This window comes from Sciurus vulgaris (assembly GCF_902686455.1).
Source record: "Sciurus vulgaris genome assembly, chromosome: 14".
NCBI lineage: Eukaryota > Metazoa > Chordata > Mammalia > Rodentia > Sciuridae > Sciurus > Sciurus vulgaris.
The window spans coordinates 30,294,064-30,320,300 of record NC_136475.1 but is presented as its reverse complement, the minus strand read 5'-3'; the positions used below and the strand labels follow the sequence as shown (position 1 = coordinate 30,320,300).

At 42.7% G+C, this 26,237-nt stretch overlaps 1 protein-coding gene across 1 annotated transcript; it reads right to left on the bottom strand.

The window, feature by feature from the left end:
* Nucleotides 1-246: 246 nt before the first annotated feature.
* Nucleotides 247-22,720, bottom strand: ACTG2 (actin gamma 2, smooth muscle). The gene is made up of 9 exons (XM_079109832.1): nucleotides 22,606-22,720; nucleotides 13,710-13,871; nucleotides 11,580-11,708; nucleotides 8,460-8,570; nucleotides 8,104-8,188; nucleotides 6,070-6,231; nucleotides 5,034-5,225; nucleotides 3,436-3,617; nucleotides 247-466 (listed from the first exon to the last, which is right to left on the bottom strand). Exons 2-9 carry the CDS (start codon nucleotides 13,833-13,835, stop codon nucleotides 323-325), a joined length of 1,131 nt encoding a protein of 376 aa, XP_078965958.1. The 5' UTR covers nucleotides 13,836-13,871; nucleotides 22,606-22,720; the 3' UTR covers nucleotides 247-322.
* Nucleotides 22,721-26,237: the final 3,517 nt, after the last annotated feature.

Sequence of the window (26,237 nt, the reverse complement as noted above, 5' to 3'; positions counted from 1 at the left end):
TTCTTACTTGCATTCAAGGAAAAGAAGAAAAGATGGTACAGCTTTGGAGTTGGATATACTTAAATTTTAATCTTGCTTCTATGTAATCCTCAGCAAGACAACTTCTCTGAGCCTCAGTTTCCTCCATTATGGGGACATATAGTACCTAACCCATAGGAGCATTGGGTGGACTAGAAATAATTTGTGAAAAGCCCTTTGCATGTGTATGAGACACAGCCCAGGAAAAAAAGAGCCCACATAAAGAAGTAAGGTTTGCAGGTTTTAATGTTTCATGACTGGTAACAGCAGTCTCAGGAGAACCCTCAGAGAACCAGTTGTGACTTTAGAAGCACTTCCTGTGGACAATGGAGGGCCCTGCTTCATCATACTCGGGCTTGCTGATCCACATCTGCTGGAAGGTGGAGAGAGAGGCCAGGATGGAGCCTCCAATCCAGACTGAGTACTTCCTTTCAGGGGGAGCAATAATCTGCAAAGAGTAAATGTTTGAATCATGATCAGCCCCCAAGAGCACAGGCAAAGGAAGTTGGGCATGATGATACCTGTAGTTCCCCCACTCCACACCCCAGTCAAAAAAAAAAAAAAACAAAACAAAAAACAAACAGGCAAGGAGGACCAGAAATCTTCTCACCATGCTTCCAGACTGCCCTAGGAAAGGGTAGCCTCCATGATCAGAAATGAACAGGATAAACATTGTGGTAGACTAGATTTTTCCACTCCCCTACCCCTCCTCCCATCCTCATGGGAAAAATGCTTGCTCTACTCTGTGTCTTTGGCTGGACCAGGTGTTCATCTTGTCCAGTGGGAGGTTAGCAACCATGACACAAACTCATGTTGAAATAAATATGCTATGTGGTTGGGCATACTTTCCTGTGTCTCTGCCATATTCATGAAAGAGCTTTCCTTGAGGAGCTGCTGGCCCTCCAACCTGGGCCCCATAGTGAGAGATGCAGACTTGACCTGAGATGGCTGGGCCTGCAGACTGCCTGGCCAAGCCTGACCTTGATCTGCAGACCTGCAGATGCATGAGCAATAGATACTTCATGTTTTATGTACCCAAGATTTCATAGTTGTTTGTTACTCAGCAATAACTGACCAATACCAATATCTATAGGGGGAACCCTATTCTGTTCTGGCCTGAAGTTTGGATGCATAATCAGGTGGGGCTGGCCTGCCTCTGTTCCTGAGCCTAAGCCTGTCTTTCCAGACCCTGTTTTGAGCTTCATTTGTCTCCTCCTCCTCCTTCTCCTCCTCCTTCTTCAGCTACTACTAATACTGCTGTTCCTGCTACTGAGAATTAAATCCAGGGGCATTTTACCACTGAGCTATATCCCCAGCCCTTTTTATTTTTTATTTTGAGACAGGGTCTCCCTAAGTTGCTCAGGCTGTCCTTGAATTTGTGATGCTCCTGCCTCAACCTCCCAAGTCACTGCGATTACAGGTGTGCACCACTGCATCCAGCCATCAACAGCCACTTATCTCTGAGCACTTCCCAAATTTATGCATACATTGTTCATCCGTTCCACTAGGCATCCTGAGCTTAGCCTTTAGAAATTGGTCACCATGTCAAACAACTTTGAACACCTACACATGGATCCAGAAGGACTATGACCATTCAATTAATTTCCCAGTTTCTGAAGGGTCAAGAATTCGGTACTGAAGCAAATCAGCACAACTGATTTTTTTTTTCTCCTTAGAATCTCTCTACATTTTTCCTATATTACAGAGATCATGGAACTGAAGAACAAGAAGAATCTTTAGAACTCAGACAGACAAAGGTTACCCAGATGCTCCTTCAACACATATCTCAAAAGCTAGTAATGCATAGTCACTAATAAGGTAACCAGTTTTATTGCAGAGCAGTTCTGGCTCTGAGAAAACTGGCTTGTCTAAGGCTGATGATCTTAAATCTCAGCTCCATTCTCCCCCTAACTCTCTTCCCTTGTGTCCTATAGGTTTGCCTCCTCTCTCCTGATTCCTCTCCATAATCCTGTTGTCCAACTTGGTTAGGATACTTGTACCAGGTCACATGCCCCAGGACACCTCTGCTTACTCTCTTTCCCCTGTCTGAAGAGCCCTTTCCCCACCTCCTTTTTTTTTTTTTTTTTTTTTTTTGTCTTATTTAGGTTGAACTTGTATTGATCTTGTCTTTAAATTAGATCCTAAACTCTGTGAAGGCCAGGTCAGGATGGTGGCTGATGAATTGGGAAATGTCATATCACTGGTGACTGTTTATCAGTGTAGGTGAATGGGGCATCGCAGACCCATTGAACAGAATCTGGGGTGAGGCTACATGTGGCATCCTGGCATGGTGCCCTCCATGTGGCAGGTCTCAGAAAGTACATTGCTCCTGCAGTTCTGGGTGAGAAGAGCCTGTAGTTCTTGCCAGTATTCTGGTGACTTCTCTCTGCTACCCTGTGATGAACACCTGGTAGGGGAAGGCCCAGGGCAGCCTTCTTTTCTGAGGAAGATTCTTAGAATTCTGACAGAGTACACATCTTACATTAGGCCTACTCCCCCAAGACCAGTTTTATTTTGAGACTAAACCTTTCCAGCAATTTCTTTCTATTCCCAACTCTTTCTCTAAACCTGTTAACATGAAAGTTCCCAGAAGCCCTGGGAAGGTGGGTATGATTGCTTGGAGACCAGAGGCAAGGGAGAAGTGGTAAACAGGTGGGCTCCCATCCTACTGAGGCTCAGGAATTAGAAATGCACCCTAGGGAGAAGCAATGTGGAAGGCCAGAACCAGGATGCACAGTGGATGAGAGCAGCCTAGCCAAGAAACCAGAATGTCCCTGAGAGTTTGTCGTGGCAGCCAGCTCATGGTCAACCATTCCCTTTTTGGATTTCGACCTCCTTTGGGTAACATCCAAATCCTTTAAAGCTTTAAAGGCATTTTAGCCTCATCTCTTTTTTTCCTCTCCTTCTATTTCCCTCCTTTTGACTTCTTCCTCAACCAACCCAATATTCTTTTTTGTTTGGTTGGTTTTTTATTTTCTTGGCACTGGGGATTGAATCCAGGGGTACTTTACCACTGAGTTATGTCTCCAGTTCCTTCTTATTTTTTATTTTGAGACAGTCTCACTAAGTTGCTGAGAGTCTCACTAATTTGCCTAGGCTGACTTTAAACTTGTGATCTTCTTGCCTCAGCCTCCTGAGTTGCTAGGATTACAGCTGTGCACAACCACACCTGGCTCAATATTCTCTTTATCTCAAAATCTTTCAGTTTCTTCTTGTATGACGTCCATGTGACAAGAGTTTAACCATGCTAAACACATCTCGAGCCCATTAGGTCTCAAGAAACATAATCCGCTAATTTGCTCCAGACGAGGCTGATACTGAACCTAAGAGACCACCAGGTTCCTGTGCCTGGCAACTCATCCCAGGTAGGCAGTCTCTGTGCAAAGAACAGGAAAAGGTATCTAGAGCAAGACCCACCTTGATCTTCATGGTACTGGGGGCCAGGGCTGTGATCTCCTTTTGCATCCTGTCAGCTATGCCAGGGTACATGGTAGTGCCCCCAGAGAGGACATTGTTGGCATACAAATCTTTACGGATGTCAATATCACACTTCATGATGGAATTGTAGGTTGTCTCATGAATTCCAGCAGACTCCATGCCTAATGGAGATCACAACACCCATTGTTTCATAAATACAGTTCCAGCTCCTCATATGATCCTTCTGCTGCTTTTACAACTGCCCTAGTTCAGATCCTTAATCAACTTCCCATCTGGATTATAAGATCAGACCCCCAACTGGTCTTGACCCTGCTTTTAGCTCCCCCTGTTTTGACTGATCTTTCACACTGTTGACCAAGACATATTTCTAAAGGGACATTTCCTTTTACATACCATCTTTTTTTTTTTTTTTTTAACAGCTTTACTGGAATAAATTCACATAGCATGAGCTTTTTCTTTTTATAGTCTATGGTTCACAATAAAACCCATCAATATGTACAACTATAATGCACCAATAAAAATGTGGAAAAAAGATATTGTTCAGTAGTTTTTAGTATATTCACAGAGCTGTGAAACCATCACAATCAAATTTTAATTTGATTAAAATTAAATTTAATGTACCCTTTGGAGGACACTTTTTTTTATTGTAAACAAATGGGATACATGTTGTTTCTCTGTTTGTACATGGAGTAAAGGCATACCATTTGTGTAATCATAAATTTACATAGGGTAATGTTGTTTGATTCATTCTGTTATTTTTTCCCTTCCCCCCACCCCTCCCACCCCTCTTTTCCCTCTATACAGTCCTTCCTTCCTCCATTCTTGCCACCTCCCTAACCCTAACCCTAAACCTAACCCTAACCCTAACACTAACCCTTCCTACCCCCCATTATGTGTCATCATCCGCCTATCAGCGAGATCATTCGTCCTTTGGTTTTTTGAGATTGGCTTATCTCACTTAGCATGATAGTCTCCAATTTCATTTTTAATGCTCCACAAAGAAACCTCCTACCCATGAGCAGCCTTCCCTACCGTCCTCTTATACACCCCTAAGGAAAGTAATTGTCCTTGCATTAAATATTATTCTATAATCCTTGTCTTAATACCATCTGGTAGGTTCTATAATTATTTCCAATTTATACATGAGAAAACTGGACTTTGAAGAAGGTGGTTAGGTCCAAGGTGATAGGATTTGGAGGCACAGAGTTGGGACTTAAAACCAAGTCTGATCCCCAAACCTACCCTCTTTCCTACCGTAGATATGTTCCAATGACCTGAAAAGTGGTTGGAAAAGTATCCTTGTATTTGCAGTGTATTAATCTCATTCTTAGTTTCATGTTATATTCTCTAACCTGTTTTTCCTTCATCTTGATTTCCTTGCCCTTTTACTTAAAATTAGATTTTATCTAGTTGTTTGTTTATATAGTTTTGACCCTTCCTGGAAAAATATGTAGAAATAACAAACAAACTGTCTGTGACTTCTGGTATTTCTCTTTCCATACCTCACCTACCCTCCACCTGAACCCCTCCACCATGCCCTCTAGATCAGTGAGCAGGTTCTGCAGGCAGCACCTCACCAATGAAGGAAGGCTGGAAGAGGGTCTCAGGGCAGCGGAAGCGCTCATTGCCAATGGTGATGACCTGCCCATCTGGCAGCTCATAGCTTTTCTCCAGGGAGGAAGATGAGGCTGCTGTGGCCATCTCATTCTCAAAATCCAGGGCCACATAGCACAGTTTCTCCTTGATATCTCTCACAATTTCTCGTTCAGCTGGGAAGAACAGAATGACAGAAAGTGAATACTCTGTTCTTCTAGTTTGGTTGTGCCACTGTGATCACCTTGAAAACCTCCTTATGTCTACTTTGGATTCAGTCTTAGGATGATGCTAGAATTACCCCCCCGCCCCCGCCAAGAAGGTTAACCATCTCTTGTAAAATTGCCCACTTTGTCTAAAGTGGGACTTCAGAAGCTTGATTCCCAAGAAACACTTTGCATAGGATTTCCCCCTGGTTCTCATCACTGTCCTAATAAAGCCATGGCCTTCCTGAGGGCGCTACAGGGCACACTTCCAATCTAGACTCAGACTTACACTTTGTGATCTTACCGAATCTTAAACTCCCTACCTAAAAACTCACTTTTCCCAGTAGGGCCCTGAGATGCCCTCTTCTTAGAAATTCAAATCTCTTTAATTACGTTTTTCTTCAGACAAACCACAGCACCCCTAGGTAATGAAAGGCACCACCATATCTTCACTACCATTCAGCCCTGTCAAAACCACAGGTCCTAGTGTGACCTAAACAGAGGCAGCAGGTCCCTGCTAAAGGAGGGAATGCTGGAAGAGGTGTAATGGAGGGGTCAACTGAGTGACTCTCAGAGTAACTGGGCCCAAGCCTTGTCCCCCTCCCCAGGGTGTCTTTATTAGGAATCATTCTCCTTTAACAAGCCTGCCTTGATTATCAGGTCTTGACCAGAGGCACAGCCCCAGCTTAGGGCTAGTCTACCCCAAGAGAATTAGAGGACACTGGACGATAGAATTCTTCTCCGTCCTAAGTACTTGCAGTCCTATATCAGATTTGGTTCTCAGTTCAAGTCAAAATCAGGAAAGGGCCGATACCTGTGGTCACAAAGGAATAGCCTCTTTCTGTGAGAATCTTCATGAGGTAGTCTGTGAGATCGCGGCCAGCCAGGTCAAGGCGCATGATGGCATGGGGTAGGGCATAGCCTTCATAGATGGGGACATTGTGGGTGACGCCATCCCCTGAATCTAGGACAATGCCTGTGGACAGAGAGGATGGTGCCAATGAAAACCTCATTCTTGTCTGTCATCTATTTTTTTCTGAGATCTGTTATTAAATGATCTCTAGCTACCATATTTTCCTTTAGTAATTAAGAAAACTTGTCCCCAGCACTCTGAAATTGTGGAAATAACAAACTCACCCACCATGAGAATCATCAATCATATTTGTGTGTGTGTGTGTGTGTGTGTGTGTGTGTGTGTGTTGCGTGTGTATGTATCATTTTTTTTCCCCCAAATGAGACTATAGATTTCTGGAAGGCAAGTGATATCTCCTTTTCTTAGATTCTTTGAAATATATTCATGATAATGCATACTTGTTGATTTGCATTAAATCTATGCTACATGTTCTTGAAGTGAGAGTGGACATCCTTCAGGAGTTAAATATATATATATTATATATATGTTTATATATATGCACCTAGATATATATACATATATATTATATATATATCTATATATATGCACCTAGATATATATACATATATATATATATATCTGCACTAATATATATGCACCTACAATCAGAATGTTAAATCTGGAAGGAGCTATGTAAACCAGTCAATCTGAAAGAGGTTAACGTTCTCTATTAATGAAACTTTTAGTAAACCATGAAAGGAAGTAAGATTCCTTTACATAAGAAATTCCTCTTGAACCAACAGTCATATTGTAATTGATGCAGAAACACTGCTATATCAACATTTAAAAAACATTTTATTTCATTTTTCATTTAGTATGATGTTTTATTTTTCTTTCTTTCCATATTTTTTGTTGATCACCATTATTTTTTAATATCGTCCTGGATGTTCTAGCCAATGTATTGAGACAGAAAATGTAAATACAAAATATTATTACCAAAAAGAAACAGAATTGTCATTATTTGCATATGACATGGTTTTATGTTTAGGAGACTAAATATGCCAATTAAGAAACCATTAGACCATCATAAGATGGTTCAACAAGGGCTAGATGCAAAATAAATGTTCAGAACTGGTAATTTACTCCTGCATACAAATTTTTATTATGACAAATTTTATAATAAAAACTAGAGAAAATCAAAAGGTCTAGCAAAAGAGAAGTGACTAAATAAATAAATAATGGAGCTGTCATTCCATGACTACCATGTGTTCAGTAAACACAATGCTTATATCATAAAATCAAGTGCAAAGTTCAGAATACAAAACTGTGTGTGCTATGTATTTCCTCCTTGCTGTCCTTATTACCTGCAGTGAAATTATCTTTTACTTTTATAACTCCCCCCATTAAACTGTTAGCCCCACAATGGCAGGATCTGTCTTATTTGTTGTGTATGCCCATAGCCTGGTACACAGTTTGGCACATTCTAGAGAGTAATGGGAAATATTTGATAGATGAGTGAATGGATAAATGAATGAGTACATGATAAACAAATGTTTGAATGGTATTGATGAAAGCTGTTAAGTCCCTATTAAGGATCGCTTTGTGTTGAGGTTCTGTGTTTCCTGAGCATTCTTCCACAGCAAGGTCACATATGTGTATATCTATCATCACAGTTTCTACTGTTGTTGCTTTATGAGGTAGAATATTCCAGTGTCATGGGATGTGTGTATAAGTTCCTGGAATGCTACTGTAAGGATCAGCCCTCACTGAATGTGTGTGCTAGTTATGCTTTGTTCATGTAAATTCTTTCCAACTCTGTGGAGTAAGCTCATACCCAGCATTCCCCATGGGCCTTTGCATCTGTTATCTCTAAGCATAATTTTCTTCTGGACTTCGCCTGTCCCTTTGATTGTTCCAAGCAGGATCCTCTGCAGGAGGTCAGCTTGCCCCTACTTCCCCTGAAATCAGAAAGAAATAAATTACAGGGCTACTTACCTGTGGTGCGGCCAGAGGCATAGAGGGAGAGTACAGCTTGAATGGCGACATACATGGCAGGAACGTTGAAGGTTTCAAACATGATCTGAAAGGACAGTGAAGAATAAAGGACTATCTGGCAAAAATCACAGCACCTTTTGGCCTACAGAATGATTCTTAATCTTATTAAGGACAGGAACTATGCCAATTTGGTACTTCTTCATACTATTCCCACTTCCTATAGGGCCTGCCCTGGGCAACACATACAGAAGGCCTTCAAACCATTCTGTTGCATTGATGTATGAAGGGGAGAAAGTATCTGATTTCAGCATCCAGTTGCACTCTTGTGCCAGAACTCAAGTCTTGCCCACGCTTACCTGGGTCATCTTCTCCCTGTTGGCCTTGGGGTTTAGTGGGGCCTCCGTGAGCAGGGTGGGGTGCTCTTCTGGTGCTACCCTTAGCTCATTGTAGAAGGAGTGGTGCCAGATCTGGTTGAGACAAAAGCCAGATTAGCCTAGCAGGCTCCCAGCAGGCTGGAAAATTCTGATGGACATGCCTATGCTAGGGGAGTATGGCCCAATGTTGCACAGGATGGGGCTGGATCTGGAGAAGAGAATGGTCAGCTTTAGGATTTCTAATTGACATTTAGAGGGCATATTCTTTCTCAACAGGGCCCCAGGCAGGCCAGACCTGGGGCCAACATACTCTGTGTGTTGATCGTTTCCATTTGACTTTCTTTCTTCTTCCCTTTTCTCTTTTATCTCCTATGCGTTGTGCCTCAGGGGAGCTGGGCACATTGTTCTTTCTTTCTGAATTCTGTGTTTGGCCACTGGAAGATAGTAGTAAGAGAATTAGAGAGTGGGAGGAGAGAAAGTGGTCAGGGTATTTCTCCTGGCAATGGTGATGTTCTCCATGAACTGGTGGGTGGCTCCTTTTCCAGGACTTCAGCTCTCACTGGGCTCCAATGACACTGCCCTTCCCCACCTTGTGTCTTCAGACTTAGGGGTGTGAGAGCTCCCATTGTTACTGGTACTTGGGTGCTTCAACATCCCTGTTTACCTTAACCCTGCTCACATCTTTTTTTTTTTTTTTTTTTTACAATTTGACATTTGACTTTTGATTTTTTTTTGATATACTAGAAGGTATGATTTTTAAGAAGTCAAATTTGTCTTTGCTCTATGAATACTTTCACCAGAAAATCAATTAAACATGCACATTTACTTTTTAAAATCTTTGAATTATTTATTTTTCTTTTTAGTACTAGGGATTGAACCTAGGGGTGCTTAACCACTGACCACAATCCCCAGCGTTTTTTTTATTTTGAGATAGTCTCACCAAGTTGCTAAGGCTGGTCTTGAACTTGTTATCTTCCTTCCTCAGCCTCCCCAGCCTCTGGGACTACAGGCATGCACCACCACGCCCAGCTACTCTTTGAATTTTTATATTTCACTTTTCTTTTCATTTGGTATACAGTTGGTTAAATGGTATGAGATAAGATACTTCAGCCCCTCAAATAACTAATGAGTTGTCCCAGAGTAATTCGCTGAATGGTCTTTTTTTCTCCTCTAGTGTTGGACGTTTCATGTATCATATAATTCCTTTTTACCTTTGTGCTGGCATCAAATTGTTTTAATTTTTACAACTCATATTATGTTTTAGAATGTGGATATGGCCAGTCTCCCTCATAATTTTTCTTACTCCTTTTGTTCTCATAATTTTTCCCATTTATTTCTCTAATCATACTTTATGACTATTTTGCATAATTTTTCTTGGAATGTCAATGAGTGTATAAATTATTTGGGGGAAACCTGGAAGCCTTACTCGATTCAGTTTTCCTTTTAAGGAATGTATCATTACTATCTTAGAGGTTTCTTTGAAGGGTTCACACATTGTCACTACTATGAAAAAATATTTTATTTCTTATGTTTTCAAGTTAGATACTGTGAGATATATATGAATAACGAATGCCATTTTCTCTTTAGTGCTAATCCATGTTCTGGGATTATACTAAATATTAATTTAATTCAATCACCAAAGCAACCTAATGAAGGAAATATTTTTTTCTTTACTTACCAATGAGAAAACTAAGGCTTAGTGGAATTTGCACTCAGGTCTCTCTGATGACACCAGTGTCTGTGATATCATCCACTAGACTGTTCTGGGAAAGCTATTGCATTTTATGTGCTTATCTCACATCCAGAGCAACTGAATCTAGGATTTAGAGAATTATAGATTTCAACTAAATATTCTTTATTCCCAGTTGCGGTCTGCTCAATAAGTTCTCTGTTACCTTTCAAAGGACAGCCATCTTAGAAACAAAGACTCTTACACAACTGTCAGTGGATTGAAGAAATATTAGAGCCAGGCACAGTGGTGCATACCTGTAATCCCAGTAGCTCCGAAGCCTGAGGCAGGAGGATCACAAGTTAAAGGCCAGCCTCAGTAACTTAGCAAGGCCCTTGCAACTTAGTGAGACTCTGTCTCAAAATAAAAAATAAAAAGGGCTGGGATGTGACTCAGTGGTAAATTGCCCTTGGGTTAAATCTATAGTACCCCTTTCCCAAAGAGAGAGTATTAGAAAGGCTCTGTAAGCATTTTACACACATGATTTTGTTTTTCACAAATGTTAGAATTTAAAAATGCCCTTCCTTCACATTTTCTTACATAGAAGAACTTCTAGAAAACCCTAGAGTCCTACTTAAGATTTTCATTAAAGAATCATCATAATAATATAGCATCAATTCACCTATCTGAAATCAAAAGGGAGAAAATAAAAAGAAGAGAGGGTTATTTGTATCTTGGAGGCAGCACCAGCATTTTATTTTATTTTATTTTCGGTACCAGGAATTGAACCCAGGGATGCTTGATAACTCAGTGATAGCTGAGCCACATCCCCAGACTTTTCTATTTTTAATTTTGAGACAGGGTCTTGCTAAATTGCTTAAGGTCTCACTAAGTTGCTAAGGCTGGCCTTGAACCTGCGATCCTCCTGCCTTACCACCCCTGGCTGCAGCCCCAGTCACTGAGATTACAGATGTGCGCCATTGCACCCAGTAGCACTAGCATTTTAAATAAGGGTGAACACTGGCCAGAGCAAATGTTGAGTGAAAGGAGGAAGCTGGAAGGTAGATGTGGCTGGTCCTCAGATGCCCTGACAGGAAGTTAGGAACCTACTGTTGTTAATGAAGAGCTACTGAAGATTCTAGAAGATGTGAATGGCATTTCTAGAAAGAGGAACTTTGCAGCACGGTGGAGAATAGGGTGAGTGAGGACAGGAAATAAAGAAAGCAGTGGGACACTATTACAATAGTCCAGGGAGAGAGGCTGACAGTCTAGGTTGGAGAATTTATCATAGGGGATAGAAAGGAAGGAGAGAAGGATGTGAGAAACATTTTCAAGGAAGAGTTGAGAAGGCACAGTGGGCTGTGGGATATGAGGGTCATGATGATGTATCATTGTTAAAATAAACACAGGGGAGTTGTGGGTGGTCCAGATACCTTCTCCATGTCATCCCAGTTGGTGATGATGCCATGTTCAATGGGGTACTTGAGAGTCAGGATCCCTCTCTTGCTCTGAGCCTCATCCCCCACATAGCTGTCTTTCTGGCCCATTCCTACCATCACACCCTGCAACACAAAAGACAAGGAAAGAGAAGTGAAGTGGCAGAACGCTTAACACGGAGGAATTCAGGAGCTGAACTGACTCTGAAGAAGGAAGAGAATGAGAAAAAGAGCCATTTCCCCCCCCAGATACAGGACAACAGAGGGTAAGGTGGGTAGACACAGGTGAGTGTGGAGGTGTCAGGAAGAGGAGGTAAATGATTTCCTGTGGGCTGACTTTTCTCCTCTCTCCTAAGACAATGCCATTTTTTTAAAAGATAAAATAATATCCATCCGTACATTTTTCCTCCTTCTTCTCCCCCACCCACCTCACACACACACACACACACACACACACACACACACACGTACTTGCTCTCCTTAGGGATCCTGTGCTTGTGCTAGCACACCTCCGCATCTTGCTTGTGCTTTCCTTTCTATTCGCTGGAATCCTCCTGAGCCTTCAGTATTCCTTTTTCTATGAAACCTTCCCTTTGCCAGGTTCCTCTGTTCAGACTTAACCTCTCCCCTTATTATTCCCCCTTGGTAAAATATTTTGCCTCTTTCACAGCCCATGATCAAGTTAATTGTGTGTGCATCGTCATGAAATGCAAATTTCTTAAAAGTAAGAGGCTTTAGTAAGCCAGTCCAAGAAACCAAAGGCCAAATGTTCTCTCTGATATGCTGACTCACAATAATGGGTGTGGGGGGATAGAAGTACATTGGATTAGACAAAGGGGAATGAAGGGAAGGGAGGGGGATGGAAATAAGAAAGACAGTAGAATGAATCGGACATAACTCTGTTCTTTTTTTTTTTTTGGGTGTTTGCCTTTTATTAGCGATGCATACAAATCAAGTGAACAAGAAAATAAAATAACAAAACAAGAAGAGAAAAAAATACCCCATAAAACTGCAAACAAAAGCGAGAAACTTCATTGTAGCTGAAGCAACATTGGCTTAGGTGTCCCTATGCTATTGATTCTTACTGGGTTTAAAATGTAATAAAAGTCATCTTCTTTCTTGCTTCTCATTCCTTTGGCAGGAATGGTGGCCAGTGGGCCTGACCTCCACCTTCTCTCAGTGAGACCAGCCACAGGGACCTTTGCAAGCAGCTAGAAGGTTGCTTGGTTGGCTTCACAGCCAGCACAGGCCTGAGATTATGCTACCTGGTTTCATTTTAATTTAACTTTATTTTCCATTTTATGAACGTGGGTCTGCCCACTCCCTCCCTTCAATGTTAAGTAGAAACCGTGGGTATCTCTCTTACCTCCCTACCTTTTCCAAGACCTACTCCCCTATTATAAGCCATTTCTCTGGAGCAGGCAGTGGACAGATGGGGTGGGCAAGAGTTTGGAGTGGTCAGGCCTAGGACTCTGGTCCATGAGACCTTTCTTAGACCACCAGTATTGCTCCATCCTTTTTGAAACAAAATGCCTGTTAGTAAATCCTTAGACTCTTGAAAATAAAACCCCTCCCTTTTCTTCTAAAGGGGCAGGAGTATGCAATTTTGCCTTTTGTGACATTAATGGGAATACCTTTCTGTTTGAAGTTTGGGCCATTGTATTGATAACTCTGTTCTTATATGAATACACAACCAGTATAACTCCACATCATGTACAACCAAAAAATGGGAAGTTATTCTCCATGTCTATAAAATATGTCAAAATACATTTTACAGTCCTGTATAACTAAAAATAACAAATAGAATTTTTTTTTTTTAAAAAAAGCAAGTGGCTTATTTAATTGCATATATCTTAATTCCTCCAAACCTAGCAACTCCCCAAAATTAAACCAGACATAATACATCATGGTAAGACTGATAGATAATTGATTTTGGCCTGGGATATTTCTATTTAAAGAGTCCTGCTGTATCATTTAGTCAGAAAACAGCTTCCCACCCCACCCCAGCATGCATACGTGTACACACACACACACACACACACACACACACACACACACACTCCTCAACAAAGTTTCCACAGTGTGGTTCCTAGTGGTTCAAAGTTTTGGATCCGAATGAGCACGCACCTGGTGGCGAGGGCGGCCCACGATGGAAGGGAAGACAGCCCGGGGGGCATCATCTCCTGCAAAGCCTGCCTTGCACAGGCCAGAACCATTGTCACACACAAGCGCAGTGGTCTCTTCTTCACACATGGTGAGTGTAGCCAAGTGAACTGGAGCCTGGAGCACCTTGGAGTTGTAGGAGAAGAGAACCAGTCATGTGTGTCAAATCATGTTGTAAATATCTTCTTGGCTTTGTGATCTATGTCACCTGCAACCAGGGTCCAGTTCCGGGAAGGACAGGTGTGGACTTGGCCTCCCACTCTCTGGCAGTTGGGCTTCTTCCCTCTATCCTGCTGTTATGGACTGATTTGTGTCCCTTCTCCAATTCCTATGTTATAGTTCTAACCCCCAATACCTCAGAATGTGACTGTATTTGGAGATAGGGTCTTTAAAAAAGGTCATTAAATGGAAATGAGGTCATTAATCTAACATGGCTGGTGTCCAATATGACTACTGCCATAGAAAGGATATCCTTATAAGAAGAGAAAATTAGGACACAGGGTCATGCAGAGGGTGGACCATATGAAGACAGGGCAAGAAGACAGTCACCTGCAAGTCAAGGAGACAGGGCTCAGGAGGATCCAAACCTGCCAACACCTTGACCTTGATCCAGATATCTAGTCTCCAGAACTATGAGAAAATTAATTTCTGTTGTTCAAGCACTCAGTCTGTGTACTTTGTTATGGTAGTCCTGCCAAAGTAACATACCTCCTTTTAAAGATTTGAAATGACTACAAAGGGGTTGTGGCTCAGTGGTTGAGCACTCGCCTAGCATGTGTGAGGCACTGACTTCGATTCTCAGCACTGCATATAAATAAATAAAGGTCCATCAACAACTAAAAAAATGTTAAACAGAAAAAAGAAATGACTACAAAGCTTTCATTTAATGGAGTGAATCACCTAAAAAGACTTGAAGTTTAGAAAGAGTTGAAGAACTTTCAATATACCTAACAAATGGTTATTATTTATAATATACAAAGAACTCCTATAATCGACAAGAAAGTAATAGCTAAAAACAAAAAATAAAGAGTGAACAGATAATTGAAAGAAAAGGAAATGCAAATACGCAACAAAAGATGCATTGGCCTCTCTACTTACAAGAAGAATGCAAATTACAGAAGATCTTCCACCCATCATATTGTTAAGATTCAAAGTTTTTTTTTTTTTTTATCATGTTAAGATTCAAAGTTTCTTTTTGTTTGTTTGTTTGTTTGTTTTGGTACTAGGGATTGAACTCAGTTGCACTTGACCACTGAGCCACATTCCAAGCCCTATTTTTATTAGTTTAATTTTAAAGACGGTCTCATTAAGTAGCTTAACCCCTCACTTTGCTGAGGCTGGCTTTGAACTCTCGATCCTCCTGCCTCAGCCTCCCAAGCCGCTGGGATTACAGGCATGTGTCACCGAGACTGGCCTATGATTCAAAGTTTTGTGATAAGTGTTTGCAAAAGTGTAGGAAAGCTGGTTCTTTTTAATTAGGGAAACATGGGATGCACATTTTGGAACCACCCAAATATTCAAATAATGGGATACTGTATTGTAGTTAAGAAAGGCAGATCTGTATGGGCTAACGTGGGTAGATTTTTAAACCATTCTTGCTGAAAAGCCAATTGCAAAAAAAAAAAAATTTTGTACCAGAAATTAAAGCTAGGGGCACTTAACCACTGAGTCACTTTCCCAGCCCTTTTATATATTTTATTTTGACACAGTGTCTTGCTAAATTGCTAAGGCTGGCTTTGAACTTGTCATCTTCCTGCCTCAACCTCCCAAGTTGCTGGGATTGCAGGCATGTGCCACTGCATCTGGCTATGTGATTTCTTCTTAAACTACGAAAGCATTATGTATTTTACATGATTTCCTCCTTGTGGATATAAATATATAGCAAAAATTCTGAAAGGCTCATTGTGATTGCCTCTGAGTGGTGGGGAAGGGAACCGGGAGAGGAGGTGCTGGGTTTTATCTGTCATTGTTTAACTTTTTATAAGGAGAGTACATTCACACATAGTTTATATAAACAGAAATCAATAATATATTATTAAAGAAAGAAGAAGTAGTTATCTGTGAAGGGTACAGTCCTAAGGATGGAAGCACCTTGAAGAGGATGGGGAGAGAGAGGGAGGGAAGGAACTTCATAATGGGTCTCCCTGTCTGCTGCTCGACAGATGGAGGAAACAATTTCCTCCTCCATGCTGAGGGCTAAATCAGGAAGATGTGAATTGATGAGGATTTTTCCGACATCAGAGACAGTCTTCCTCTCTTCCTGTCTTCCTTCCTGCCTGCCTTCCTTCTGTCCTGTCTGCTTCCATTCCTTCCTCCCTTCCTTCCTTTTTTGATTAAAGACAGCATCTGACAAATTCCTGGCACTTGGTGATTAACAAGAAGCAACAGAACCTCAGGGGGCAGTGAGCAGATGGCCTTCTAGCTGGAACACAGGGGTAGGGTGCAGTGGAATGGGAAAGACCCCAGGAGAGAAGGTGGGGAGGCAGCCTTTCAGAAGTCCAGAGAAAAGAGGACCCACAAAGCAAGGAAAGAGAATGTGCCTGTGAAGGAAGAAGGCTGCAGAAGCATCTCTCGGAATGTGTGACCACAGGTGGCTCTGCTGGGGAGGGGAAGAGAGAGGTGCCCCAAATGGCCTTATTCTGGAACTGGATGGTGAAGACCATGGCCAAAACAGAGAGAGAGAGTCACAGCCCTGTGAACACAAGGCTAGGAAGGCTAAGGAGAGATGGAGCAAAAGCTTATTAGAGCAATTTTAAGATGAAAATTATGTTTAAAGCAGGACTACCAATAGGAGAGAGGCCTTTTAAAATCTGCTTTTCTTCTGTCTCTGTTGGTCCTCAGAGCCCCCCAATGGCCAGCTCCAGCTCAGTCTCATGTCTCTAAATCCACGAGGCCCAGAAGAGGATTTCCCTATGATAAAGCCATGTGGCTAAGCAATACCACCATTAGGCATATTTACACCTGGCTGAGTTTCTGGCATTGAAAGGTGTTAATTAATGGTAGATGTCAATCTGGAGGTGGCAACATGCCTCAGGGCTTCACTCTGTCTTTCCTCACGTGACATTTTTATAAATGAAACAGAGTACAGGCCGATCAAATTTCTAGTCTAGATTTTAAAACAGAACTAGGGGAGAGAGTAATATTAAGTAATTTGAATGAAAGACTTAGAATCCAAGAAGATCCAAAAAGTCAGAGAAAATGAGTTGAATCAAAGATTAAATGCAGTGGGATAAGTAAGAGGTTCTACTTGTGGGTCTCAGTGACCAAAACTACGAAAGCTCTTGTTCAGCACCTATGAGCACCTGGTGTCTTGTGGAATGTCAGCACTGTGCTATGGCCAGGAGGACGGATTGATCATTTTAACATTGCTGAGGAACCCAGGGCCTTGCACGGGCTTAGGCAAGCACTCTACCGCTGAACTATATTTCTCCCACCCTGTGTCCTGTTTTCGGGCCCACACTTGCTGGTCAGGGTATGGAGAAGTGGGTTCATAGTCACTGCTAGTGAGGGTCACATTGTCCTGCTTTCCTGATGGGGAATTTAAAACTACTTACTAAAACCCTTAAAAACTATATGCATTTTGGTTTGACAAAAAGCTCTTCTAAAAATCCATTCTTATGAAACAGTCATAGGAAAAGCCAAAGATTTGGCCACGTGTTTCTTTATCACAGCTTTTTTTGAAATGGTCAAAATTGGAAACAACCCAATATTGAAAAAAGTTACTGAATAAGTAAATGGGTTGATTAACTAATTACCAGAAACCTATATATGATAGCAAAATATTTAATGCAATAGAAAAGGTGCAAGTTGCTTTGTTAGGTGAGACACCACAGTGTGTTCAGTGTTTCAAGTTTATGAAATGTGGGATCCATCATGTATACAGCATCATCTCTTTAATCCTCACAATGCCCCTGCGAGAAGTGATTTTAAATCCCATTTCATAGACTTGGAAACCACATCTCAGAGAAGTTAAAGAACTTGTCTGGGACCTCCCACGCCTGGCATCACCCCAGGGCAGGTCTGAAGCCTGAGCGTCCATGCTGCTTTGTGAAACTTTCCTAACTTCTCCATGTTTGGTGTTTTGCTTCTGCCTGCCTATTTCTCTAGAGCAGTTGGCAGCAAAAGCCCTAAAACAAAAGTGTCTGTGTTCTTTTCTCTCCATGAAACTCTGAGTTCCTCCTCTGCCAGCACCCTATCTGGGTTGACATTTATAGCCCCAGTACCTAATTCACAGTTTAGTGCAGAGTAGGTGTTCAGTAAATGTTGGGTGACAATCCCATCACCTGGTGGACCCCTTCAGACCTGTTCTGCTCTGCTTCTGGGATCTCTGAATACTTGATTTGAAACCACACAAATACAGTTTTCTCTTCACCAGCTAGCCAATTCCAACTGGTAGTCCACCTTGAAGGGAAGACAGCATGCAAAGCCAGAGGCGGCAGGGAGATAAATCTATACCTCTATGACTGTCTTGTTCCAGAGCCCCCTCAGTCCCTCTCTCGGGTGTGATTTATAGTTCCATTCCCTCTGGCTTTTCAGTAAGCCCTTTTGTCTTCCTCTTGATGTTTCACATACACAGAAAGAATCAGAGCCTCAGACTTTGTTTCCAGGCAGTGTGGCTGCCGAGACAAGCCACAAAGCAACTTAAAACTGTCAACAGGGCCATTCTGCAGCACTTCAGGTGCTTTAAATCTGCTTCTGCAGAACCAAAGAAGAAGGGAGCATGGTGAAGGCAGGGTGAGGGTTGGCCGCCTGGAGCCGAGCCTCTGTGGGGCCCCACGTCACCCTGGGAAGAAAGGCTCTACCCTGGAGTCAGACTCCTGGAATGTCTCTGCCAGGAGAAATTCTAATCCTTCCTCAGCTGCTTTCTGGTAATTTGTGGCTAGTCTCGAGCATGGCAGCTGAACCAGAGCCAAAGTCACTGTGGTTTCCTGGGGTCACAACCACTTTGTGCTCAAGGGAAGCTGAGCGGATTGTTCTGGCTCTTTCAGCACACGCTACATCTGGGCTTCATTGAGGCTCGCATGGAGTTAGAAATGCAGCTTTAATTTATTATTCTCCCCCAAAGGTGGCCAAAAACCCAAGCATAATGAGTGCAAATAATTTGCTCACTCACCCATCTTCCTGGCCAACCCTGACTCAGAGGTGTGAAAATCCACCCCTCCCCCACTCTGAAGGGACAAGTTTGGCGACAAAGCTCCTTTCACATCTTCTTTCTTTGCCTTTATCCTCCCTCCTGGCACACCCTCCCCATGCACTGGTCCATGTGTCCCTCCCTGGCCTCTAGTTTCCTGCACTGGAAATAATAACATCTATCTCATGAGATGATGGATCAAATGAATTAATGGAAATGAAAGTGCTATATAAATTGTAAACCAGGGTAGGCAAACTCAGACCGGTTTTTTGTACAGGCCTGAGCCCACAAGCTCAGAATTTTGTTCACATTTTTGAACAGCTGGAAAGAAAAATCAATAGAAGATCACTGTTCCATGACCTGTGAATTTTACATATAATTTAATTTCAAGGTCTACAAATAAAGTTTTATTGGGACACAAGAATGCCCTCTCATTTCCATATTATCTATGACTGTTTTTGGTACAATGGCAGAGTTGAGAGTAGTTAAGACAGAACTTCAGGCTCACAAAGCCTGAAAATACTATCTGACCCTCTACAGAAAAAGTGTGTCAACCCCTGTTGTAAAGGGCCACAAAATAATAATTCTTATTAATCTCTCTTACTCTTCTCCATCAAAATTTATTCTCAGCGAACTCCTTGCATGTATGATTTTGTCAAAATGAGCCCAAATATTGTCTAATTATAATGCTCCATTAAAAAATTATTCCTGGGATGGAACTTGTCATATTGGAAGGGATTACACAATCCATTTCACAAAACAATGGCTACTAAAGTTTAAATTTAAGCCAGTTTCAAAAGACATTTTCATTTTAGTGAAAAGTTTTGGCCCCCAAAGGAAGGTCTCTTGACAGCGGGATTTCAAGCAATAGTTGGGTATATATTTGGGGGTGAGGGCTTCAAATGATATATTATTATCTACCCTACCCCTGACACACACACACACACACACACACTGTAATAGTTTGGATTTTTTTTTAATAGGTTGCTAGTTTCTCCCCTCCAACCCCCACATTTTTTATTGGTACATTATAATTGTACATAGTGGCAGAATTTGTTGTTACATATTCATACATGTACACAATATAACAATATTTGTCCAACAGTTTGGATGTTGATCATCCCCTAAAGGTCTATGTGTTAAAGATTTTGTCCCCAGAGTGGCTTATTGGGAGGTAGTAGAATCTTTAGAAGGTGGGGCCTAGGGTGAGGTCATTAGGTCATTGGAGTATGCCCTTGAAGGGAACTGTGGGCTCCAGCCTCGTTTTCTCTTTTGGTCCTAAAGTGAGTAGGTTTGCTCTGCCACACACTCCTGCCATGCATCATGTGCTACCTTTCTACAATACCAAAGCAAGAGGGTCAAATGATCATGGCCTGGAAACTCCAAAACCAGGAACTAAAATAATACTTTTCTCTTTTTAAGTTAATTATCTCAGGTATTTTGTTATAGTGACAGAAAGCAGACTGACAAACATCTGATCAGAAAAGCAGGCAGAGAGAAAACATTTCATGAAAAATGCTGTCATAGTGGAAAATTCTAGCAGCACTCTAATTAATGTCAGAATATCTTCACAGCATTCATATATACATTAATTCAATTAAAAACAATTCTGGTTGGTAACATTGACCCTCAGGAACCTCTTCTCTGGTTCTTATTTGGGTCTCCCATTCAGTTCCCCAGCTCAGATCCTGTCGAGACCCTTCTCCTGAGCTCCAGACCTGCAGTGACGACCACTGCTGTGCATCTACCCATGTCTACTGGCATCTTAACCCAATACCTCCTTATTGCTTTGCTTATTTCCAGTATCTTTCTGGAACTACCCTCAGAAATTCACACCCTGGAGCCCATACCCAACACCTCAATGTCTTCCTCTCTCACAATCAATCACCTGTCTTTTTGAATTCTACCTCCACCAGCTCAGTACCTCTGTGTGCTGCTATAGCATTCTTGCCCCATGCTAGTCCCCTTGTCCCATACCTGCCAGAGCTATGGCCTTCACAGGACCAATCTCTTACTGTCACCTTTAAGGTTAAAACCCATCATGGTACCTCATTACTCAATCCTTTAGGTTAGCATACAAAAACCAAAGAACTGACCTTGACCGATCCCACCCTCTGAATTTAGCTCTCCCTGTTTCTTGCCTTCCAATCTAGTCAGTGGGGCTGAGCCACTTATGTTTCTTCTTTTCCAGGACTCCTCTGCTTCAGGACCCTGCTCAGGCACCCCTTCCTACAGGAAGCTTTCCCTGATAACAGCCTGAATGAGGTGCTCCTCCTGGGCTTTTCCCATTTCAGACACTTAGCTACTCCTTGGTTCTTATCTGTTTGTCCATTTCCCCAGAGACTGCAGAATCCCTTATGCTGTCTCCTAGAGACAGTGCCTGGCACATAGTAAGTGCTCAATAAGTGTGAGTAGAATTAAGAAGGAAAGGTCCTGTTGTCCTATGTCCATCCCAGTTTCCTAGGCCTTGCATGTAGCATCACACCGTTCGTGGTACATTCTTTAGCACCCACCCATCTCCATCACAGGAGGATCTGCCTCTTTCCAGCCCCAGGGCTAGTCTCAAAGTGAAACCCACATTTAGATAGTAAAAGTGGGTGCTCAGAGCCTCTCTATGCAAAGTGTAGTCCCAGATGAGCAGCCTTAGCATCACCTAGGAGCTGCTTGGGCATGCAAATCATCAGCCCCACCCCTAGCCTAGTGAATGAGAATCTGGGGTAAGTGTGGGGCGACCTGTGCTTTAACAAGCTCTCCAGGTGATTATTATAGTTTGAAGACTTAAGACCAGGCCTTGGCCATGTTGGTCTGAGTGCTGCACTTTACACAGTTAGTCCTCACGACAGAGCTAATGAGTAGATATTATTACCATTACTCCCATTTTATAGGTGAGGAAGCAGGTCACTCACTAACTTTGGTTACCAATCTGCCTCCAAGGCCCTGCACCATGACACCAGCCTGCCTCAACTGTTAAAAGAGATGTTAGTGGATTCAGACCACAGACGTGGAACTGGTCTCTACTCACTTCCTCTTGATTCACTGTGCACATGTGTCTGTGTGTGTGTTGGGGGCACTATGGCCTTCACAGGTCATTTTCAGATGAGTTGCTTAACCTCTGGGGACCTCAGTGTCCTCATCAGAGGAGAATGAATTAGCTGGTTCCCAAGTAACTTCCAGCCCTAAAACCAAGGACACAGGACATTTGTCCCTACCTTACCCTTGACTTTTCCTTATCTACAATGAACCTAGAACCTTAAGAGATTGAGAAAATTTTCCACATCAGACAAGCACAAACCAGAGGGTAGAGAGACCCAAGGAGAACTGAAGAAAATAAATTTCTGTTCCCAACACGGATATCTCGTGGACATCAGGACCATCAAATACCCTGAGAAGAAACTGTTTTACTGCAAAATATCTGCTTTCCTAAAACAGCCTCCCAGACATTCTGACCCATGACAAAGGATATCTGATGAGCCAGGCAAGTAGAGACTGCAGGCGCCTAAGAGCAAGGAGCACGGTTCCAAGCTGCCCCTGCCTCAGGATGCTCCCTAGTCAGAAATGCCTTTTCCTGGCAGGCAGCAATGTGCTTGCAGGCGCCACTGCCACCAAGGGCCTTGACGTGTGACTTGGGCCAGCGTCATGGAAGCCAGGCCAATCTGGAGGCTCCTCCCGCACCCAGGAGGCCAGGCAGCCCCAGAAAGGAAGAGGCTGCAGAAGCCGTGTGGTACTCACCGAGGGTATGAGAGGTCCTTCTCTCAGTGACTGAGGGCTGCTGTGTCTTTGGCAGAAATACCAGAGCAATATAAAACCCCAGAGGCGGATCTTCTTTAAACAGAGTCCCTAAAAAGGCCAGCTGACGGTGTGTTAGCAATATTACCATATAAGGTGGTTTTTTCAATAAATCGGCCTTGAGGGGTGTAGAGGGGGGGTTGTGGGGGGGGGTTGGTAGAGTGAATTATCATTTAAAAAATGTATGCAAAAGGATTCAAGTAGCAACAGCCCCAGTGCTGGTTTTGTTCCTTTTATGCTGCACTTGCATAAACAAAACTCACACCAGGCCTTATAAGCTGCCCAGAGCGAGGCCAGATGCCGCTCTGCTCCTGGAGAGAGAACCATACCAAGAATGGCAGTGGGCCTCCTCTGTCCACACCTCCCTCCTCAGGCTTGCTACCTGCTGCCCTGGGATCTGCCTAGGACACTCTTTCAGTGTCCCCAAAATGGGCACTGTTGTGCCTTATCTGGTGCAAACCCAGACAAACTAAAAAGAAAATACCATCTTTACTGGGCAAGGAATCTCATGTGTCCTATTTGCTTGCTGCCCTGGACTTTCATTCTCTCCTATTCTTTGCTGGATTATCTTGACCAGTCCCCAAAATATGGAGAATTACAGGCCAAAGGACCTACTCAGGGTTGAGGCATACCTAATAAGACTCACAAGCCTTCAGAAACTTCCAGAGTTCTGAGAATTGAACCCAGTTCCTCACATGTGCTGGGTGAGCACTCTACCACTGAGCCACAACTCCAGTCCCTGCTCCATCTTTAAACCCAGTTGTTAACAAAGTGTGGGGCCACCAACATGCAGTACCAACATGACATGGGCATTTGTCTAAAATGCCATTCCTCTGGCTTTACTCGGACCTAATGAATCAGAAACTATGGGAATCTCACTCATATGTATTTTAGAAGCCTCATCCCCAAATCCAGGTATCCAGGAAAACTGTCCTTTGATAGAGGCTCACACAGGCTACTGGCCCTGTGCAGGGACTTCTAAGTAGTGGCCTGGCACAGGTCTGGCTTTCCCATTAGCTGAGAACTCAGGTAGGGAGGTGTGGATAAGGAGTGCTCTCTGCTAGAGAACAGAGCAGGATTAGGGAAGGCTTTACCTGATGGCCTCTGGTCATCATTAGGAACACTTAACACATTTTTTGACCACTGGTCTCAGTGCTTAATGGTCTAAATCTAAATTCCAGACCCCAGCCTTTCAAGTTCTTAGAAAAGCCTCCCCAGGGAATGGATCCTGGAGGAAGAGGGCTCCATTTCTGGATCCTGTTGCACAGCAGGAGGTTAATGAGATGTGAGCTGTTTAAGCAGGGACTGAGGCCTTCAGTCCTAGTCAGGACTGCTGGAGGCAGGCAGTTTGACACTAAGTACCAGGGCCATAATCTCCCCCTTCTCCTTAAGTCTCCCTCCCTGGGCAAGGATGAGGACAGGGTAGGGACAAGACACCAGTCTCCCTTGACCTGAGCAGGGATGTAAAGGGGTGTCATTTCCCTTCACAGTGTCAGGGTTGAGCTCAGTTTCCTTCAAATCATTCAGCACCGTGGTCAGGGTTCAGATGGGGACACATTACCCTTGTGGATATTCACACCTATGTTGGTACAATCTGCTAATAAACAATAAAAAGCCTGGAATAACAGGGAAGTTGGGTGATCCAGGGTCTAAACAACCCAGGGATCAGAAAGGGGGATGAGCTGAAGAAACTGAAGCTCTGGGGAAGTGCTTAGGAGGGCTGGTATCCGCCTGAACTTGGATGAGAGAAAGGGGGTGGGGGACAAACCAGGTGGCAGAGGCGCTCTATCACTGAACTACACCCCAAGTCCTTTTTTAAAATTTGTTTTGAGTCAGGCGCGGTGGTGCACACCTGTAATCCTAGTGGCTCTGGAGGCTGAGGCAGGAAGATCATGAGTTCAAAGCCAGCAACAGCAACAGCGAGGCTCTAAGCAATCCAGTGAGATGCTGTCTCTAAGTAAAATACAAAATAGGGCTGGGGATGTGGTTCGGTGGTTGAGTGCTCCTGAGTTCAATCCTTGGTACAAAACCAAAATTATTTGAGACCAGGCCTTGCTAAACTGCCCAGGCTGAGCTTAAACTTGCCATCCTCCTGCCTCAGCTTCCTAAGTCGCTGGGATTACAGGAGTGCACCATGGTGCCTGGCTGACATTTGCCTTTTGATATTATCCAGTGAATTTTGCCTCACTAAAGTTTAATCAAATGTCTTACCTTTTTGCAGTTTGTTCTTCATAAGATCCTTAGGAAGGCTAAGCAGTTCTTTGAAATATTTTTAATTAAAAAATCTTTAATTGTAGCAGAACACACACAAAAGAAACAGAATTATTTACCATCTTAACTATTTTTATAAGCACAGTTCCATAGTATTAAGTATTTTGATATTGTTGTAGAATCAATCTCCAGAACATCTTTATTTCCCAAAACTGAACTCTAAATCCATTGAACAATACTTCCCCATTTCCTTTCCCAAGTCCCTGGTATTGCCACTGGATTTTCTGTTTCTATGAATCTGACAACTCTGAGTACCTCCTATCTATGGAATCATACAGTATTTGGTTTTTTGCAACTGGATTATTTTATGTATCATAATGTCCTCAAGCCTTATCCATACTGTAGCATGAATCAGAATTTTTTCCTTTTCACAGTTGAATTGTATGTCATTGTATGTGTCATCAACATCCAAAGAAAAGAGAGAGAGAGAGAGAGAGAGAGAGAGAGAGAGAGAGAGAGAGAGAGAGAGATGAATCTATAATAAGGAAACTTTTATATTCTATTTGGGAATCAAACATGAAAGTAAGATTGCAATTTGAGATACACATTGTCCTGGATAGCCTCAGGTATTCTTGGAGACAAAGGAAGGTTGAGGTTTTATTGGGAAAGAGAAAAACTATGTAAGTTGTTTTGAAAGTTCACTGGTACAGGCAGTCACTAAGTAAAACTTATAATCTTAAAAAGTCACAGCAGGCTGTTTTATTGGCTTGTGAGACCGTATGTTAGGTAAATGTTCTTGAGTAGGCAGTTAGCTGTCCTTGTGATAGTTCCTGTAATCAGGCAAATCATGTGTGAGGGCCCCCACCCTGACCCCCACCCCAACCCCCACCCCATGGCCTTGCCTGGCTCTAGGTTGACATAGGTGACTCCATTTTGAATCTGTCAACTTTCACAGTATATACCACGTTACGTTTATGCATTCATCTATTGGGGGACGCTGGGGTTCCTTCCACTTCTCGGATATTGTGAATAATGCTGTTCTGAAGGTGGGCATCCAAATAGCCTTTGAACCTTGCTTTCACTACTTTTGGTTTTATACCAGATGCAGAGTTGCTGGACCATATGGTCATCCTATTTTGAATTTTAAAAAAAATTTTAGTTGTATGTGGATACAATACTTTTATTTTTATGTGGTGCTGAGGATCGAACCCAGGGCCTCGTGCATGCTAGGCAAGTGCACTACTGCTGAGCCACAGCCCCTGAATCTTTTTTTGAAGAACTGTTTTTCATAGCCATCGCACAATTTTACATTCCCCTAACAGAGCACAAGGGTTCCAATTTGCCAACATTCATGGCAACACTCA

Excerpts from the sequence above, each read along its gene's own strand:
- ACTG2 (XM_079109832.1), bottom strand. The coding sequence starts at position 13,835 with ATGTGTGAAGAAGAGACCACTGCGCTTGTGTGTGACAATGGTTCTGGC. Across the intron at positions 8,189-8,459 it reads ACAGGGAGAAGATGACCCAG|ATCATGTTTGAAACCTTCAA; the intron begins GTAAGCGTGGGC and ends CTGTCCTTTCAG. Across the intron at positions 3,618-5,033 it reads CTTCCAGCCTTCCTTCATTG|GCATGGAGTCTGCTGGAATT; the intron begins GTGAGGTGCTGC and ends GATCTCCATTAG.